This window comes from Labeo rohita, chromosome 13, assembly GCF_022985175.1.
Source record: "Labeo rohita strain BAU-BD-2019 chromosome 13, IGBB_LRoh.1.0, whole genome shotgun sequence".
Taxonomy (NCBI): Eukaryota; Metazoa; Chordata; class Actinopteri; order Cypriniformes; family Cyprinidae; genus Labeo; species Labeo rohita.
Window position 1 is genome coordinate 34700413 of NC_066881.1, and position 19713 is coordinate 34720125.

At 34.7% G+C, this 19713-nt stretch overlaps 1 protein-coding gene across 1 annotated transcript in view; it reads left to right on the top strand.

The window, feature by feature from the left end:
• The window catches only part of dntt (deoxynucleotidyltransferase, terminal), a 192236-nt gene that overhangs the window by 85591 nt on the left and 86932 nt on the right, over positions 1-19713 (top strand). Inside the window, exon 11 of the mRNA XM_051126245.1 lies at positions 3635-3737. Coding sequence (XP_050982202.1) covers positions 3635-3737 — 103 coding nt within the window. The remainder of the gene's footprint in view (positions 1-3634; positions 3738-19713) is intronic.

The following is a 19713-nucleotide window of genomic DNA, read 5'->3' on the forward strand; positions in this document are numbered from 1 at the left end:
GTATTTACAGTTTTTAGAAATGTATTCTTTAGTTAATTTATTTAGACATTTATTTTTTTTTATTTAGAAATGTAATTATAAAATGTATTTAGAAATGTAATTTTGATTTTTTTTTAAGAAATGTATTCTTTTAGTTTATTTAGACACTTATTTTTATTTATTTACAAATTTAATTATAGAATGTATTTATTTAGAAATGTATTTACTTGTTTAGAAATTTTGTTCATTCATTTAGAAATTTATTTGTGTGTTTAGAAATGTATTTAGAAATTTTGTAATATTAATTAATTAATTCATTCATTCATTCGTGTAATTAATTTAAAATGTATTAGTCAGTTTGGTCACTTCATTGAGGATGTTGCCCATGTAGTCAGTAGTCAGCAAGGCCGCTCACTAGGTTTTGGAACAGAGCCGCAGGTGTTTTGTATTATAGAAACGCAGTATATCATGCCATAAATCTGTGCCTACTCGTGAAAAACAAGCGGCCCAGACTTCACTGCAGTTTTCTCTCAACCCAATATTGGATCCGGCAGTAAACAGCTCATTTCTAAACGACGCCGCACTAAATAATTCGCAAGCTGCATGAATTCTTAAAAAGTTGACGAATATAGCTGTTCTCTTACTTTGCGGTTTCGTATGAAAAGCAGCGTTTAAACAGCCTGACGTACGGTTATGTGAAGTTATGTTTATTCGGCACTACATCTGCGAGCGGGAGAAAAGAGAGATGCAGGTATAGAGTTTTAAGAGCCTCTTATCCGTCTAACTGTGCCTATACTTGTGTTTCTCACTTCCAGCAGACAAACTCACATTCACGCTCTGTTCTGCTGCTCAGACTCATCTGTGTCGCTCAAGTGTACATTTACTGTGTTCGGCTTTTATGGCTTCAGATGGTCCTTGATGTGAATGTGGCACCACCTGATCCTTTGAGACACATCATATGTGATATACCTCATCGTGTATTCCCGTATATAAGGGAGACCAAGGCTGTATTTCAGTAACTACAGTATTGTGAGTCAGACGTTCAGTTTTATAAATGCTGCGTTTTGTATGTCAGCTTCATTCAGCTCAGAATTGCTCTGAAATTTTGAATTATGTCCTCCAAACTAAAATTCTAGTATCATATTTTTATAGTTGTAAACAAGTGAACACAAGATTAAAAAAATAATTAGGACAAGACTCATTTTTACCCATCAGATATTAGACTTAATGAATTAGACATATGTGTATGTATTTATTTAAAATGTAGATATTTATTTATTTATAAAAAATTGTATTTATTTAGAAATGTTTTTAGAAATATATTTATAAAATGTATTTATTTAGTAATTGATTTAGAAATGTTTATTTAGTAATTTATTTATTTATTTAAAATATATGCAAACATTTTTAAAATAGTTTTTTCTATATTCTAAAATATATATATGTATATGTGTATATATATATATATATATATATATATGTGTGTGTGTGTGTGTATGTATATATACATTTGTATAATCTATTCATTAATATAATAATCTATTCAAATCTATTTATTTAGAATATATTTATGTAGTGTCATTATTGAATTAGAAACATTTATTTATTTACTTATTTATTTATTCATAATATTTTATTTATTTAGGAAAGTATTTGTTTAGAAGTGTACCTTGAAATGTATTTATTTAGTCATTTATTGATTTTCATTTGGAAATGTAGTTATTTATTAAATTAGAAACATTTATTTATTTATTTATTTATTTATGTTTTTATTATTTATATTATTATATTATTATTATTATTATTATTTACCTTGAAATGTATTTATTTATATATTTATTGATTTTTATTTGGAAGTGTAGTAATTTATTGAATTAGAAACATTTATTTATATAATTATTATTTATTTATTATTTTTTATAATATTTTATTTATTTAGGAAAGTATTTGTTTAGAAATATACCTTGAAATGTATTTATTTAGTCATTTATTGATTTTTATTTGGAAGTGTAGTTATTTATTGAATAAGAAACATTTATTTATTTATTTATAATATTTTATTTAGAAATGTATTTATTTATTTAGGAAAGTATTTGTTTAGAAATATGCCTTGAAATGTATTTATTTAGTAATTTATTGATTTTTATTTAAAAGTGTCGTTATTTATTGAATAAGAAACATTATTTTTAATATTTTATTTAGAAATGTATTTGTTTATTTAGGAAAGTATTTGTTTAGAAATATACCTTGAAATGTATTTATTTAGTAATTTATAGCTTTTTATTTAGAAATGTAGTTATTTATTGAATTAGAAACATTTATTTATAATATTTTATTTAGAAATGTATTTATTTATTTAGGAAAGTATTTATTTAGAAATGTACCTTGAAATGTATTTATTTAGTCATTTATTGATTTTTTTATTTAGAAGTGTACTAGATACTTTATTTATTTATTTTGATTTAAAAGTATTATCCAGACTTTTCATTTAGGTGTATTTATTTATTTAGGAAAGTATTTATTTAGAAAGTAGAAGTATTAATTTGGAAGGTATTTATTTAAAAAATAGAAATATATTTTATTTATTTAGAAATATACTTACTTAGAATATTCTTTATTCATGAATGTAGTTATTTAGTTGTTAAGAAATGCCTTTATTTTTATTTGTAATTTTTATAATTTATTTATTAGATTTTAATTGCTTCCGTTGTCCTCATTTGTAAGTCGCTTTGAATAAAAGCGTCTACAAAATGACTAAATGCAACGTAAATGTGTTTATAAATGTATTTATTTACAATATTTTTTATCTATAAATGTGTGTTTGAGGTATAAATTAAAAAAAGAAAATGTATTTTTTTTTAAATATATTAATTTATTTAGAATTTGGTTTATTTAGAATATTTTTTATTATTTTATGTATTTATTTAGAAAAGTATTCAGAAATGTACTTGGTAATTTATTGACTTAAAATATTTGTATTTGTTTGTAAATGTATTCAATTTCATTAAAAGTTCAGTATTATAGAGCCAGTTTTGATTTTAATGATGTATTATAGGTGAAATGCTGAACTGGGGCATGTTGTCACATGATTTACGAGTTGTTTTTTCATTAATAATTTCTGATGGAGTACATTGGTGTGATATATTTGTATGTATGTTACTTAACTTTTGCTTTTTCATGAATTGTGATTTATATTATTTTTTACAGTTTAAATGTGAACAGCCATTGGATGTATTATAAACAGAACTGCTATGAAACTACTCTTTTTTTCCTCCTCATGAGTTGTTATATTTTTTTTTTTTCATAAATATCTCCGAATATCTCCTTCCTCCCACCTGAATTTGCTGCATGCGAGGCCTTTGAGTTTTGGAGACTCATTTTCATAATCTCTCGACACAGCAGTGAAACTCATAACCGTCTGACAGCTCCAGCAGAAGAGACGAACGCGCCGGAGCTTAATGACGCAGGCCAAATGCCTTATTTGAGTAATAGGAAATGGCAAAGCCATTAAACGAGCCGTTCGTCCCGTACGGTTACTCACACGCTTATGTGTGTCTCATCGTACGATCCACTGACAAAGTGCGTGTCTTACTCTGTGTAACGCAGATGACCGTGAACTTGCATTCAATGTGTAATATTTGTGTTTAATGTGCAGGGGGAAGGAGTTCGGTCACGACGTGGACTTCATCATAAAAACCCCTGAGGCCGGACAGGAGGACACGATTTTGCCCGCGGTGATTGAACGATTCAAAAGCCAGGTACAAAAACACCTTCTGCTAAAAAAGCTTTTATCTGTAGATTGTTTGGCCAAATATTGAAATCAGTTTCTCAGTGCATAAAATGAATGACCTCGCATTTCGCTTTAGAAAAGATGACCTACTTTAAAAAATAAACTTGTCATTTTGCAAAGTTTTGCTTGAGAAAATTTGATGGTGAATCTTTTACAGGCTTTCAGAGACTTAGAATAAAAGTATGTTACACACACACACACAGATAGATAGAGAGTGGTTTTATTATTATTATTATTATTTTCTTGTAATTTAGTTTGTGTTGAAAAACATTTTGCATTCTTAAAAAGCAATGAAAGTTTATTTGTTTGTTTGATTATATATTTATATTTGTGTATTTATAACTATTTATATATTATATATTTCAGTATTTAGTTACTTTATTTTAATAGGTTAGTGATTAGTAGTTTTATTTTGTACTTTGCCTTATAATTTAGTGAATGTTTTACAGAAAAAAATATATTAAAATATTTTTGTATATATTTTTTTATTTTATGTGTTAATAAGTTTTTATTTAATTCTTTTATTTTAATAGTTTTGTAATTGTTTTTACTTTGTGTTGTAATCTAGTGAATGTTTCACAGAAAAAAAAAAAAAAAATAAATATTTTTTATATATATAAATAACATTATTTTTTGTATATATAAATATTTATTTTATTTCATTATTTTATATGTGTGTAAGCTTTTTATTATGTAGTTTTATTTTAATAGTTTTGTAAATTTTTTTTTTTTCTTTTGTAACTGAGACGCTGAGGCGGCGTTAGAATCCATGTGCGGAAGTTTATTAATCACAGCAGCAAACATAAACGTGTAAACAGGCAGAGGGTCGATAACAAAAGAGCAGTCCAATCTTTCAACAGTCCAATGGGCAATCCGTGTATCGTAAGGGAGTAACCAGGCGATAGATCAAACCTTGAAATCAGTCCACACAAGCAAACAATCCAGAGAGGGGTAATCCGTAAATACAATAATCCAGAGACAGAGCAAGACGGCAACAGGTAATCAAACAGAGTAATGGTAAACGCTCGGTAAGACAGGTGAAACTGGCAATACTTCGCGAAGTGTAAGGCACATGGTCAGTCTTTAAATAGTGCCAAACAGGAAGTAGCAGTAGAAGCAGCAGAGGGAGCGTGCAGGCAGTCCTAGGGTGAGGGCTCCCTCTGCTGGCTTGGCGTTACAGAATCCCCCCCCCCAGGAGCGACTCCTGGCGCTCAAAACAACAACAGTCCAGGTGGGTGGGGGAACAGAGGCAAAACAGGGGGTGGGACGGAGGGCCAGGTCCATGTAGAGCAGGTGGGCCTGGATCGTGGAGCAGGGACAGACAGTGAAGCACTGGAGGACCTGGACCATGGAGCAGTCGCAGACAGTGAGGCACTGGAGGACCTGGACTGTGGAGCAATAGCAGACCGTGAAACACTGAAGGGCCCGGGCCGTGGAGCAACGACAGACAGCGGAACTTTGGAGGACCAGGGCCATGGAGCAGTAGCAGACTGTGAAGTACTGGAGCGCCTGGGCCATGGAGCAATGGCAAAGTAGGGGACCATGGTGGGGCAGGCAGAGCAGGTAGAGCAGGGAGCCATGGCGAGGCAGGCAGAGCAGGCAGAACAGGAGGCCATGGCGAGGCAGGCAGAGCAGGCATAACAGGGAGCCATTGCAGGGCAGGCAGGGCAGGCAGAGCAGGCAAGGCAGGCAGAGCAGGCAGAGCAGGCAGGAGCAGAGATATCCGCCGTGGAACTAGTGACATCCACAGCAGAGCTGTGTTCTCACTGACGATTTCCTGGGCTGGGGCATGACAGGCAGAGAGTTCATAATAGGCCTTCTGGGCCGTGGCATGACAGGCAGAGAGCTCATAATAGGCCTTCTGGGCTGTGGCATGGCGGGCAGAGAGTTCATGGGAGGACGCCGCCCCCATAGGAGGATCTACAGCAGGTGCTGACACCTCTGGGGGCATGGGCGCAGATTCTTGGGCAGACATGGCAGTGAGTTCATAAATAGACGCCACCTCCTTTGGAGGATCTATAGTGTGCGCTGACACCTCTGGAGGTATAGGCGCAAACTCATGGATAGACGAGGCCTCTAGAACTGACTCGTGGACAGACGAGGCCTCTGGAGCAGACTCGTGGACAGATGAGGCCTCTGGAGCAGACTCATGGACAGACGAGGCCTCTGGAGCAGACTCGTGGACAGACGAGGCCTCTGGAGCAGACTCATGGACAGACGAGGCCTCTGGAGCAGACTCGTGGACAGACGAGGCCTCTGGAGTAAGCTCGTGATCAAACGAGGCCTCTGGGGTAGACTTGCAGTCAGGCGAGGCCTCTGGAGCACAGTGTGCAGCCCACACACTGAATATGGCAAAGGCCATTACTGGGAGCACAGTAGATAGTGGGATGTCTATTTGTCTTGAGGGTATGGATGCTGTAGACTTGTGGCTTGGGAATGTGAGTTCTGCGTGGCTTGGGAGTGTGGGCTCTGCGTGGCTTGGATCAGTAGATACATGATGAGGCTCTAGGGGATCAGCTGAGATGTGATGAGGTTCGGGAAGGTGAGAGGGGACCTGGTTAGGTTCTGACGGAATAGCAGTTTCTTGACTTGGTTCAGGGAGGCCTGCCGTGACTTGACTTGAGTCGTGAAGAACAGCGGGGACTTGACCTGGCTTGTGAAGGTCAATTGTGACTTGACTTGGCTCAGGGAGATCAGCTGTGGCTTGACTTGGTTCATGAAGGTTTGCTGTAACTTGGCTTGGCTCATGGAAATCAGCTGTGGTTGGGCTTAACATCGACAACCCAGCTGTAACTTGAATTGATTCAGGAACAACAGTTGTAACGTGACTTGACTCAGGAACAACAGCTGTAACGTGACTTGACTCAGGAACAACAGCTGTAACGTGACTTGATTCAGGAACAACAGCTGTGACTTGGCTTGACTCATGGGGCACAGCTGTATCTTGGCTTGACACGTGGGGAACAGCTGTGACTTGGCTTGACTCGTGGGGCACAGCTGTGACTTGGCTTGACTCATGGGGCACAGCTGTGACTTGGCTTGATTCATGGAGAACCACAGCTGTGTCTTGGCTTGACTCATGGAGAACAGCTGTAACTTGGCTTGATTCAAGGGGAACAGCTCTGTCCTTGCTTGACTCGTGGAGAACAGCAGCTTTGGTTTGACCGGACTCTGAAGCTTGGCCGGACTCTGAAGCTTGGCCGGACTCTGAAGCTTGGCCGGACTCTGAAGCTTGGCCGGACTCTGAAGCTTGGCCGGACTCTGAAGCTTGGCCGGACTCTGAAGCTTGGCCGGACTCTGAAGCTTGGCCGGACTCTGAAGCTTGGCCGGACTCTGAAGCTTGGCCGGACTCTGAAGCTTGGCCGGACTCTGAAGCTTGGCCGGACTCTGAAGCTTGGCCGGACTCTGAAGCTTGGCTTGACTTGGAAGCTTTGGACTTTGGAGCAGCAGCTGTAGCTTGACTTGATTCTGCAGCTCGACTTGCCTCCGTAGGAAACACAGCTCCCACTTGACTTGACACAGGAACAGTAGCTGTAATCTTGCTTGACTCGGGGGTGGCAGCTGTGACTTTACTTGACTCAGGAAACGCAGCCGTGACTTGACTTGACTCTGGAAACACGGCTGCAACTTGACTGGACTTGGTAACTTGACTTGACTCAGGAAACACAGCTGCAACTTGACTGGACTCGGGAAACACAGCTGCAACTTGACTTGACTCAGGAGATGCACCTGCAGCTTGACTTGGCTCTGCAGCTTGACTTAGCCCTGGAACAACAGCTGCAACTTGACTCGAATCAGGGGTAGCTGCCGTGACGTGAGCTGCCTTTGGCTTGGCAGGCATGACGTGAACAGGCTTTGGCTTGGTGGACGTGACTTGAGCTGGCTGTGGCGTGGTGGTTACTGCGGGATTGCGGGGTCCCTCGTCCGCAATCCCAACAGTGTAAGGTGAGCCGCTTAAACGCAACGCTAAGTCTATGTATTTTTCAAGAGTCCAGTGTGGGGTATTGCGTGGCATGAAACATGAAATGTCTTTACTTAAACCAAAACGGAAGATGTCCTTAAGAAATGTATCATTAAAGTCCACCTGATCGCACAGTTCACAAAAGTCCGTCACATAGTCCTCAATGGGATGGTTTCCTTGGTGGAGCCTGACGAGACAATCTGCTGGGTTCATGGTTTTGGTCGTAATTTCCGCTGGATTCTTGGTAGGCGAAGTATTCTGTAACTGAGACGCTGAGGCGGCATTAGAATCCATGTGCGGAAGTTTATTAATCACAGCAGCAAACATAAACGTGTAAACAGGCAGAGGGTCGATAACAAAAGAGCAGTCCAATCTTTCAACAGTCCAATGGGCAATCCGTGTATCGTAAGGGAGTAACCAGGCGATAGATCAAACCTTGAAATCAGTCCACACAAGCAAACAATCCAGAGAGGGGTAATCCGTAAATACAATAATCCAGAGACAGAGCAAGACGGCAACAGGTAATCAAACAGAGTAATGGTAAACACTCGGTAAGGCAGGTGAAACTGGCAATACTTCACGAAGTGTAAGGCACATGGTCAGTCTTTAAATAGTGCCAAACAGGAAGTAGCAGTAGAAGCAGCAGAGGGAGCGTGCAGGCAGTCCTAGGGTGAGGGCTCCCTCTGCTGGCTTGGCGTTACAACTTTGTTTTGTAATTTAGTTGAAATTAGTTTCACACACACACACACACACACACATATATATATGTATATATATATATATATATAATAGCAGTTTAATGGTAGTTTTATTTTTCTTCGCTTGGAAAACTGATAATGAATCTTGTACAGACTCGAAAAGCAATGAAAGTATATACATATATTAACATTTATTTTGTTTTCTTTTTGATTTATGAATTTGTTTATTTAGGGTTAGAGTTATATCAATTTGTTTAGATTATATGTACATTAGTAACATTATGTTTATTATTATTATTTTTTTAATATTTAGTAGTTTTATTTTAATAGTTTAGTAGTTTAATAGTATTTATTTATTTCACATTGTACTTTAGTTTGCTTGAAAAACTTGTCGGTGAGTAATTTACAGATTTAAAAACAAGTTTATTTTATTTACTTAGTCTGTGGTTTTTATTAATTGTATCAGTTTTAGTTATTGTAGTAATTTAAGTAGTAATTTAAGAAGGGTTATATTGGCCTATTATTTTACATTGGAAATATATTTTTTACTTTTTTTTTTTGTATTTTAGCGGTTTTTGTTTTTTTTATTTTTCCATTTTGTCTTTTTTTTTTTTTTTTGGCAATAAGCATTTCAATGTTTAATTGTTGTCTGGTCATTATTGAAAATATATTGCAGTCTAAGCTAAAAATTGCGTATGGGATCATTCATTCAGCTCATTTCCACACATGCTAGAAGGGTTGAGTTTAAGTTCTGTGATGTTTTGAGTACTTGAATGTGGTTTTGAGGATAATGTCCCATAATGCCCTTATAAAGCATGGATGTAAACACTGGTTCTTGCTGTGTTTTGTTGAAATCACATGGAGCATCTTAAGGAAAGTTTCTCATCAGATGTGCTTGGACTGTGTTTGATTCTCTGTGATTTCATCAACATTTCGTTGCTTTGATTGTCCTGTATTAGAGATGCTGTTGTAGGCCAGATGGCCTTTAATGGTCACTTAAAACAATCAGAGCGGGTTGTTCATGCAGTTGGTGGATAAACAACAACATCTTTTCTCTAAAATTTGTCAGTTGATTACAGCGCAGTAAAGAAAGAGAAAACAGGAGACCAGAGGCAGGGTGAAAGTTTGTAAATAATCCAACAAGACAGCCATGAAAGACCTGCATTATAGTGATTTTGCCACAGTTATTGGGGTTTTAGGCGCTCCACCTCATACTGTTACAAATAACAGCTCTTTACCATGGTAAAATCACTGTAATGCATGAATAGAAGAACAAAACTATACTTCTTTGTGTGGTTGGATGTGACAGAAGGGATTTGAGTGAAAGCGTAAAGTGTTTCTGTGAAACTGACTGATGAAGTGATGATGGACTGAAGTTGGAGACAGATTTATTGATGAAGAGAATCACAGCTTAGTTTGCTGAGCTGATCTTGTTTATTGTGAGTTTCTAGTCTTGAAGGCCACAGAAAAAAGACAGAATGTGCTGTCAGTGTCTTTCGTTTATGAATGACCCGTTTCAGGAAGTTTTTTTTTTTGTTGTTGTACGCAGCAGCTTCTTCACTGTCTGACTGACAAAATCTCAGTTCAACATCAGTATGTTTGTGTATTTAGTTTCAGTAATAGTGATTTCATTCGGCTCTTATGATTTGTTGTACGCTGTAAATTTGTGCACTGTAAAGACGGTCTGTGGGTTGTACCATCTGAGGATCGAGGCTACAGTAAAAGTTTATTGAATTCAGGTTAATAATAATAACAATCATTATTATTATTATTACTGGTTTGGTTAATATTTTGAATTAAATATATATTTTCAGTTTTCACTTACATTTTACTAGTTTTAGTTTTTTTTAAATATGTCTGTGGTTTTTATTAATTGTATCAGTTTTAGTTATTGTAGTATTTTAAGTTAAACTGAAAGAAAAGGAGAAACAAATTATTATTCATATTCAGCTAAAATAAAATAGCTTTTTTATATTTATTATGAGTTGGAAATGTATTTTTCCACAAATTTTGTATGTATGCAAAGTGTATAATATCCAAGGTACACATTTCTAGTAATTGTGCAGTTAATCCTCATATTGTATTTTCAAAAAGTTTTTTAATATTTGCCCACTCCCTAAATTTGTCGCTACTGAAATGCAGTAATATACAATTTAATAAGAATGGTTATATTGATCTATTATGATTTAGCTTACATCTATATTGTAAATATATTTTTTTCTATTACATTAAAAAGTTTTCAGAGGTAAATCAAGAACAGTTACAACTTTTGTAATATTTCAAATGTGATTTATGAGGCAAAAAGTTGATCATACTGATTTCAAAGTTAAGGATTCATTAATTTAAATGTACATTGAACCAAGAACTATCATAACATCTTAGTATATAATTCAGTATACTTTATTTCTGACAAAACATCCAATGTTTTGGTCATGACAGCACATTTTCAGTAGTGACAGTAATGTTTTGGTAGTACGACGCCATTTTAGTGCCATGTAAAAATCTAAGAGTACGAGAATAAAGTCATAATATTTCAAGAATAAAGTCAAAATGCTATGAGAATAAAGTCTAAATATATCAAGCATAAAGTATAAATACTATGAGAATACATTCGAAATACTGCTAGAATAAAGTCAAAATACTGCAAGAATAAAGTCGAATTTAGACTTTATTTTTTCGAATTTATTCTCAAAATATTTACTTTATTCTTGTAGTATTTCGACTTTATTCTCGAAATGTTTAGACTTCTGTCATTACCAAAACAGTGACATGTTTCGGTCGTGACTGTTCTGGTAGTGACAAATTTATGGGATAACACCCCAAAAAACAAAGATGTCACGATCAAAACTTCACCAAATGTTTGTCGTGACTGTTTTGGTAGTGACAATTTTAGATACTTCTGAAGCTAGCTCAAAGATGCTAATCAGCACATGGTTAGCTAGCACAGTTCTGAACAAGTGTACGCATATAAAAACTAAATGTTATGGAATAACTCAAAAAAGTGTGTTAAATTATAGAAAAATGTAGTGACATTCTTTTAAGTTACAGATTTTTCATACATTTGAACACTTTTCATAAACTTCACCTTAAAAAAAAAAAATCCAAAAGATATTTTTAAAAACAACAATGGCATAAAATGCAAAAATTATTTCAATTTCATTTTCATAAGTTGAAATTTAGGGGTTAGGGTTCGGGACAGCCACCTCCCAATTGCAAGTACCCACTAAATGATGATTTTATGTATATTAAGCTTACTGATATTTTAAATATTATTTTGAGTTTCAAAAGATAATAACAGGATCTTAGTAAATATCTAAGATTTAAATGCTTAAATGCTTTTTAAATGTTTTTTTTTTTTTTGTAAGGCAGCAGTTTGCACCAATTCTGATTTTTTTTTTTTTTTTTTTTTTTTTTTTTTAATGGTTCTAGCTTTAGTTTATAAGCACTAGAAGTGACTGGCACCAACTTGCTACAAAAGAAATATGCTGATATATATTTTATGATATTGTCATTTATTGATAACATACTCCAAGTTCTACACAGATGCACATTATTTACATGAAGATGCTTCTGGTGCTTCCAGTATAGACATCACATTTGATTATTATAGTAATCTAGAAGTGCATACATTGCATACATTGGATCCAATGTTGACATGTTGTTAGGTGTTTATTAGAGACTCATTGGTAAGGAGCTGGTTGAGGGCAGAGGTCACTAGGTAGGACATCTGGAAGCAGGAAAGCATTTCTGCTGCAGATAGATGAGAGAGATGAACAGGAGAATATGAATATCGAGCAGAGATAGATGGAGTCGGTACGAGCGAACAAGAGCGATGAAACGCGAGTGTTGTTGCCACCTGGAAGCCTGGAGGAGTTCATGCGGCGAGTGAGTGGGAGGCGACGGGGCCGATGATGGGTTGCCTGTCGCCCTCTCTGTCATTTCAGAGATTAAAAATAACCCAGCGCCTGCACTCCTTCCTCTTTCACTTTGTATTGCTTGCTTTCTTTCCTCTTACATTGTTATTAGTCTGAGCGTTAGAAACATTTCACACTGATCAAACCTGCATTCAGATTGAATCTAGAGGGAAACAAACATCACAGATGAGACTCTTTAACAGATCAGTCGCTTTTCAGTTATAAAAATGAATTGAGAGCAGAGAGTCTTCAGCTCAAGTGTCCATGTACTTTCCATTTTCTATCATTACTGTCTTGGAGAAATGCTTCTCTATAGAAGGGAAAAAAATGTTTTCCACAAAAATATTGGGCAGCACAACTGTTTTCAACTTTGATAATAAATATGAAAATATATAAGAAATAAAGAAATAAGAACCATTCAAAAGTTTGGGGTCAAAAACATTTTTTTTTGTATAAATGAATGCTTTTTCAGCAATAAGTTGATTAAAAGTGAGAGTAAAGATATTTATAATGTTGCAAAAGATTTCTGTTTCAAATAAATGCTGTTATTTTAAACATTTTATTTGTCAAATAATCCTGAAAAATAAAATGTTCACGTTTTCCACAAAAATATTGGGCAGCACAACTTTTTTCAACCTTGATAATAAATATAAAAGTACAAAAATAAATAAATATTAGACTTGCACTACCATTCAGAAGTTTGAGGTCAAACACATTTTATTTATTTATTTATTTTTTTAAATAATACTTCTTTTAAAATCGAGGAAGCTATAAGTGGATAAAAAGAGAGAGTAAAGACATTTATAATGTTACAAAAGATTTCTATTTCAAATAAATGCAGTTTATTTGCATCCTGAAAAATAAAATGTATCACGTTTTCCACAAAAATATTGGGCAGCACAACTGTTTTCAACATTGATAATAAAAAGAAAAAAAGAAAAAACATTTTAGACTTGCACTACCATTCAAAAGTTTGGGGTCAAAAATATATATATTTTTTTTAATCAAGGAAGCAATAAGTGGAGAAAAAGTGAGGGTGAAGCCATTTATAATGTTAAAGATTTCTATTTCAAATAAATACGGTTCTTTTGAACATTTTATTCATCAAATAATCCTGAAAAATAAAATTTGCACAACTGTTGAACATTGATAATAAATAAATAAGTACATAAATAAATAAATAAATATTAGACTTGCACTACTATACAATTTTTTTTTGTATAAATTAATATATATATATATATATATTTTTTTTTTTTTAATCAAGGAAGCAATAAGTGGAGTAAAAGTGAGAGTAAAGACATTTATAATGTTAAAAAAGATTTCTGTTTCAAATAAATGCAGTTTTTTTTTAAACATTTTATTTGCCAAACAATCCTGAAAAATAAAATGTATCACGTAAAAGTGAATAATTAAAAATGTAATGTAAAATAAAAGTAAGTACAAATAAGTTATATATGTGTATATATATATATATATATATATATATATATATATATATAATCTGTATATAACTGCATTTATTTATTTCAAATAAAAATAAATTTCGTTCTTTTGAACATTTTATTTGTCAAATAATCCTAAAAAAATAAAATGTATCACGTTTTCCACAAAAATATTGGGCAGCACAACTGTTTTCAACATTGATTATAAATATGAAAATAATCATAATAGTAATAATAATAAAACAATACATTTTTGACTTGCACTACCATTCAAAAGTTTGGATTCAAAAACATTTTTTTTTGTTTTTATAAATTAATGCTTTTTGTAAAATCAAGGAAGCAATAAGTTTATTATTAAAAGTGAGAGTAAAGACATTTATTCATCAAATAATCCTGAAAAATAAAATGTATGACATTTTCCACAAAAAGTATTAGGCAGCATTGATAATAAACATTGATAATGTTTCTTAAGCAGCAAATCAGCATATTAGAATGATTTCTGAAGGATCATGTGACACTGAAGACTGGAGTAATGATGCTGAAAATTCAGTTTTGATCACAGAAATAAATGACAGTTTTACAGATATTCACATAGACAACAGCTATTTTAATTTGTAATAATATTTCTCAATTTTTTTGATCAAATAAATGCAGTATTAGTGAGCAGAAAACCTTAAACTTTTGAATGGCGATCTTTGAACTTGAGACAGAGTTGTGACTAAAAAGAAACTTAAGTTTTCAGAGTTGTGCAAGAGAAACCGCTGCGAATAAATATCCCGTGTCCATCCTCCGTGCCTCCAGGGGGCGAGAGACAGCTGGTGATTAAGTGGCGGTAAAGAAGGTCGATTTTAAGTCGAGTAACCTTGTCATGCTAGATGTCGGCCCTTGAGGCTCATGGCATCACATCGTGGTGTTTTATTCATCCAGTCTGCGGAGAGAGCGAGGAGTAAAATACATCTGAAAGGATAAGAAATGTCCTTGTGAAAAGACGCCTGCATCATTTTTTATTTATCAGGTTTTTTGGCTGCTCGAGAAGGTCAGGCTCAGATGATCCGGAGGGTCGCGGCGGTGGAGCTGTGAATTTATATGTTTCTTCTGACCCCTGTGGTTAACATTAAAACAGCCACTGGTTGTCAGGGTCGATTATAAAGCGTAATATAATCAATGGTTTTGTGTGTGTGGCTGTAAAGCCTCTGCAGACCCGTTACTGGACGGCTGCCGGCGCCGACACCTCAATCAATTGGCAGAAGTGTTGGGTCAGTGATTCTTCATCCCCTGCTGATCGAACCTTTAGCCCTGGGTCTTCAACTGTCAGACAAGCCAACACAGACGCACCAGTTTTATTTCATACTGTGTAACTCGCTGGACTCAGTTCATTACTGGGAATTGAGAACCACTCGTCTTCAAAAATACTCATGTGCGCACGCATTTATATTCATGGTAGTGCTTATCACACCAACCAGTGCTTAATACTTAAAGACTATTTATTTTCATATTTTTGTTATATTTTTACATGTCAATCTGGATTAAAATATTCCCCAGATATTGATTGAAAATGTTCTGATTTGTTATTATTAGGTGGGCTTGAGAAAGCAAACCCACTGATCTGCTACACTGTAAGAAACAATTTGTTGAGTCAACTTAAAATAATTTGTAACCTGGCTGCCTTAAAATTTTAAGTTCAGTCAACTCAAAAGAAGTTTATTCAACTTGGAATGTTAAATTATACTAAGTGACAACTTAGATATTTGAGTTGAATCAACTTAAAATTTTAAGGCAGCTGGGTTACTTACCCATCTGTTAAGTTTAGCAAACACAAATATCTATAAGTTGTTACTTGGTACAACTTAACATTTCAAGTTGACTAAACTTATTTTAGTTGACTGAACTTAGAACTTAGTTGTCAATGTTAACTTGTTAATCATGTTAGCAACATGCTATTAACATGCTAATTGTGCTTGAAACATGTTAGTAACTTGTTAATCATACTAGAATCATGCTTAGAAACATGATAACAACTGCTAATCATGCTAGAAACATGCTAGCAACTTGTTAATCATGCTGGAAACATGCTAGCAACCTGCTAATCATGTTAGAATCATGCTAACAACTTACTAATCATGATAGAAACATGTTAGAAACATGCTAGCAACTTGTTAATCATGCTATAAAAATGTTAGCAACTTACTAATCATGCTAGAAGCAAGCTAGCAACTTGCTAATCATACTATAATCATGCTAGAAACATGCTAGTCACTTGCTAATCATGCTAGAAACATGCTAGCAACATGTTAACAACTTGCTAATCATGCTAGAAACATGCTAGCAACTTACTAATAATGCTAGAAACATGTTAACTTGCTAATCATGCTAAAATGATTGAAACATGTTAGCACATGCTAATCATACTAGAAACATGTTACCAACTTGCTAATCATGCTAGACACATGTTAGCAACATGCTAGCATCTTCTAATCACGTTAAAAACATGCTACCAACATATTAACAACTTGCTAATCATGCTAGAAACATGTTAAAAAACTTGTTAATCATTCTAGAAACATGCTAGCAACATGCTAACAACTTTTTAATCATGCTAGAAACATGCTAGTCACTTGCTAATCATGCTAGAAACATGCTAGCAACATGCTAACAACTTTTTAATCATGCTAGAAACATGCTAGTCACTTGCTAATCATGTTAGAAACATGCTAGAAACATGCTAACAACTTGCTAATCATGCTAGAAACATGCTAGCAACTTACTAATAATGCTAGAAACATGCTTATTTTGCTAATTATACTAAAATGATTGAAACATGTTAGCACATGCTAATCATACTAGAAAGATGCTAGCAACTTACTAATCATGCTACCAACATGCTAGTAACTTGCTAATCATGCTAGCAGCATGCTAACTATGTTAGAAACATGCTAACAACATGCTAGTAACATGCTAATCATGCTAGCAACATGCTAGAAACTTGCTAATCATGCTAGCAGCATGCTAACCATGTTAAAAACATGTTAACAACATGCTAGTAACATGCTAATCATGCTAGCAACATGCTAGAAATTTGATAATCATTCTAGAAACATGCTAGCAACATGCTAACAACTTGTTAATCATGCTAGAAACATGCTAGCAACTTACTAATCATGCTAGAATCAAGCTAGCAACTTGCTAATCATACTATAATCATGCTAGAAACATGCTAGTCACTTGCTAATCATGCTAGAAAAATGCTAGAAACATGCTAGCAACTTGCTAATCATGCTAGAAACATGCTAGCAACTTACTATAATGCTAGAAACATGCTAACTTGCTAATCATACGAAAATGATCAAAACATGTTACCACATGCTAATCATACTAGAAACATGTTACCAACTTGCTAATCATGCTAGAAACATGTTAGCAACATGCTAGCATCTTGCTAATCAGGTTAAAAACATGCTAGCAACATACTAACAACTTGCTAATCATGGTAGAAACATGCTAGAAACTTGATAATCATTCTAGAAACATGCTAGCAACATGCTAACAACTTTTTAATCATGCTAGAATCATGCTAGTAACTCGCTAATCATGCTGGAAATATGCTAGTGACATGTTAATAACTTGTTAATCATGTTAACAACATGCTATTAACATGCTAATCATGCTTGAAACATGTTAGTAACTTGTTAATCGTGCTAAAATCATGCTAGTAACATGCTAGCAACATGTTAATCATACTAGAATCATGCTAGAAACATGCTAGCAACATGCTAACAACTTGCTAATCATGCTAGAAACATGCTAACTTGCTAATCATACTAAAATGATCAAAACATGTTAGCACATGCTAATCATGCTAGAAACATGTTAGCAACTTATTAATCATGCTAGAAACATGTTAGCAACATGCTAGCATAACATGCAAAACATGCTAGTAACATACAACTTGCTTATCATGGTAGAAACATGCTAGGAACTTGATAATCATTCTAGAAACATGCTAGCAACTTGTTAATCATGCTAGAAACATCTATCTATCTATGTATCTATCTGTCTAAACTTTTAAACTGTTTCAAGCTAATCATGCTAAAAACATGCTAGCAACAATATCTGTATAATCCATCTATATACATTTTCAAACTTGAGGCTTTTACAGCTGCTTTAAACTTTCAAGCTGGGCTTTCTCAAGCCTGATATATACTGAGCCGAATATATACTGATGCCAAATATAAACATGCACACATGCATTGTTTTGTATATTTTATATTTTGCATAAAGTGCAATGAGAGCACATACTTGCATACTGTTAACTAAGCATTTGCATACTTTATTATTTGTGGTCTTAAATAATTGCATTCCACTGCATTATTTCTCTCCTGTCAAATGCATTTGTCAAATAGCGTGCAGACGTGAAGTCAGTCATGTATAATTTCCTCGAAGAATTATGCACACTGTGCATGCTGTGATCTACCACCGCACAGCAATTTCAGCAATCACATTCAACAGTTGCAGCCGAAGCTGGTGAATCAAAGGCGGTGCGGTTCAAACGTGCTGTGCAAACACAAGCTAATCTTTGCTCTTGGGCAGCGGTTTTGAAGTCTCCGACTCCTGCTCGCTGCCAATGTGACATTACATCAGCCGTCGTCATGGTGACACACTTTCTGTTGTCCTCTGCGTCAGCTGTTTGTCCTAGTCTTCAAAAGAGCCAAAAAAACATCAAATGCATGAAAATGCTGAAGCATCAGATAGCGTTTGCGAAAACATGCACGCCTTGTTGCGCTGTTTATGTGTGGCTGTTTTGATTATAAAAATATAGCTGATCTTGTAGCAGTCATCTTAGCATGGATTATTTTTTAATAAAAATTCGATTTTTATCTCTTAAGTCAACATGAAACCATATTGCAACCCTCTAACGTGACATGTTTCTTAGTGAAACCGAATATTCTTTGAGAAAAAATGTAGGATGGCTGCATTTGACTTGATTTTATCCATTGGGAGTTTGTTTGATTATGAACACACAGATTTTTTGCACTGTTAAATAATTCACAATAACACCAGAAATGTGAAGAAATTAAATAAGGTTTATATTTATTTGATGTTGACTTCAATATGATTCATAAATCATTATGTTTAAGCAGAGAAAATGTTTAAAATGCAAGTATCAAGTATTGCATTTGCAAGTTTTATTAAAAGTGATTTTTCATTTTACTTTTTTTTTCTCAGCTTGTAATGACTGCATCTGATCCCTGGCTGAAACTTTTTACAGCGCTGATTCACTCACTTTCAGGCCATCCAAGATTAGGATGAGTTTGTTTCTTCATCAGATTTGTAGAAATGTGTCATTCCATCACTGTCTCACCAATGGATGCGAATGGGTGCCGTCAGAATGAGAGTCCGAACAGCTGATAAAAACATCACAATAATACTCCACAAGTAATCCACACCACTCCAGTCCATCAGTTAACATCTTGAGAAGACAAAAGCTGAAACAAATCCATCATTAAAATGGTTTTAACTAACCAGGTCCATAATCTATAATAACCAGGGGTACACATAAGTGGTCTGCAGGTCCACATGCACGACCAAAATAAGCAAATGCGCTATGTAAAGAAGTTCAGAGCGTGCATTTGCATACCGACATGGTTGCAGCTGTTAATGCACAATTACCGTTTTAGATCGACAAACTGCAACACTGTATAAGATTTCTGTTCGCTGCCATTTTCAAAGCACAATGCAAAAACGTGACATTTCATTCACCAGTTGTGGACAGTTACAAAGTTGTTTTTCAAGTATCTGTACTTTATGGGAGTAGTTTTATTTGGAGTAACTTTCACTTTTACTTCACTACATTCCAAAGCGTAAGATCGTACTTTTTACTTCACTGCATTTCATAAAACCTATCATTACTTCTTATAATATATCACGT